The 1,743-nt window shown below is 36.0% G+C and overlaps 1 protein-coding gene across 1 annotated transcript in view; it reads right to left on the minus strand.

Moving 5' to 3' along the window:
- Positions 1-620: 620 nt before the first annotated feature.
- The window catches only part of dlx4b (distal-less homeobox 4b), a 6,245-nt gene continuing 5,122 nt past the window's right edge, over positions 621-1,743 (minus strand). Inside the window, exon 3 of the mRNA XM_062526276.1 lies at positions 621-1,506. Within this exon, the coding sequence (XP_062382260.1) occupies positions 1,246-1,506 (261 nt within the window). The 3' untranslated portion in view covers positions 621-1,245. The remainder of the gene's footprint in view (positions 1,507-1,743) is intronic.

Raw genomic sequence — 1,743 nt, forward strand, 5'->3', positions numbered from 1 at the left:
AGAGTTTCATTATTGTACATTGAGAAGCCTATCGATACTTGCGCGTCTCTCTTTTGTTGGAACATTGAGGAATAATTTCCCGTGAAAGTTGTCATAATAATCGCTAAAATGCATCCATATGTATGACCAAGGTACAAACAATAGCTTAACAGAGATTTTTCTTTCTTTCAGAGCTTTCATCTTACTAAGGTATGGTCTGTGATATGTTTTTTTTTTAATGTAGCCCATAGATTATAGTTTGCTCCCTATAATTAGTTGAGAAGAGTCAATTGTTTTTAGCCTATTTATGTGCCTATGGCAATGAATATCCATATGTTGCGCAGGTAAAAAGTGTTACACAGGCCTGTGCTAAATTAACCGAGAATATTCACATCTTAGGTCAAACTTTTTTTGTGGCGAGTTTTTGAATCCTGCGCTCATAAGGTTAAAACAGTGATTGTAGCCTAATTATTTATTGGCGACTAAATAGCAACACATCTAATAGTATTGCATTGGTAAAGATTAACTTAACAACTATTAAAGTCTGGAAGGAGTATTTTCATATTTATGAAATTATGAACAATACTGTTTATTAAAATACATCAGGCCTACTTCATTCCAAAAATGTTAGCACATAATGTTCTTATTTCTAACAACAAAACCCAGGCATAATCTATGTGGTAGCCTAATTTCAAGGGGAATGATTTGACAGCGAATCTCTTAACAAAATCGGATATCTGAAATAGGCTAAGCAACATATTAATAGGCTATATTAATTAATATATTTATATAGCATAACTAGTTATATAGTAAAAAATAAATTTGTTTTACATGCACTGAGATATTCGAGTGGACTACAGTCATCTATCAATAGATGTCAGGTAAAATGCAGTGTGTGTTGTAAAAAAAACGGTGGTTTATTGTCATTATGGCTGAGATTGCACAGTAGATTATTCGAGGCTTTTACAATAACCAAAGAGGGCAATTTCGTTCAAAATGGATCAAAGACTGTTACATGATAACAAACTCAGGAACATTTTAATATTCAGAGTTGCACAAATTGAGTAAACCTTGAGACCAGAAGCACCATCTTTGAAAAAAAAAAAAAAAAAACACGCATGTATTTACAACGCAAAACTCAATCAAGACAACTGTCATTATAGTGAGGGTTAGACACTGTAGAGGTGAGAGAGACAAAAAAGAAAACACTCAAAATGGCCGGATACGTGTTGACCACAACTCGTAATCTCTGAGACTATATCACAGTCACATCATCGGTGGTCTGTTCACGTTCTCCGGGTGGTGATGAGACGCCGAAGGGTACCAGTGTCCAAAATTGTTCATGTAGGCGCCCGGGTGCATAGGTGCCTGTTTATTAGCCATGGACACCTCCCAAAGTTGAGGTAATCCCGGTGAGCACGGAGATAGTGACGGCGTGGTATGCAGGTGTTCTCCCTCGTGCCCAATGGGACCGTGCTTCATGATTTTCTTGTACTTTGAACGCTTGTTTTGAAACCATATTTTCACCTTTGACACAAGAAGGGAGGGGAATAAGAACATGTTAATACAAATGAAATAAAACTTGAATTTCAGATGACAATGAACAAAGAATTCAATTTATCACATGACCACATGAGAACTGCACTGTAAAATCTCACTTTGATATACGCAGAAAACCATTTTCATGACTTGGACAGCGACTTCAAAGCTAGAGAAAATTGAGCTATTACATACTGGAAAGCAAAACGCCTGATTATAAATGAC

The sequence above is a fragment of the Sardina pilchardus genome, chromosome 22 (assembly GCF_963854185.1).
Source record: "Sardina pilchardus chromosome 22, fSarPil1.1, whole genome shotgun sequence".
Lineage (NCBI taxonomy): Eukaryota > Metazoa > Chordata > Actinopteri > Clupeiformes > Clupeidae > Sardina > Sardina pilchardus.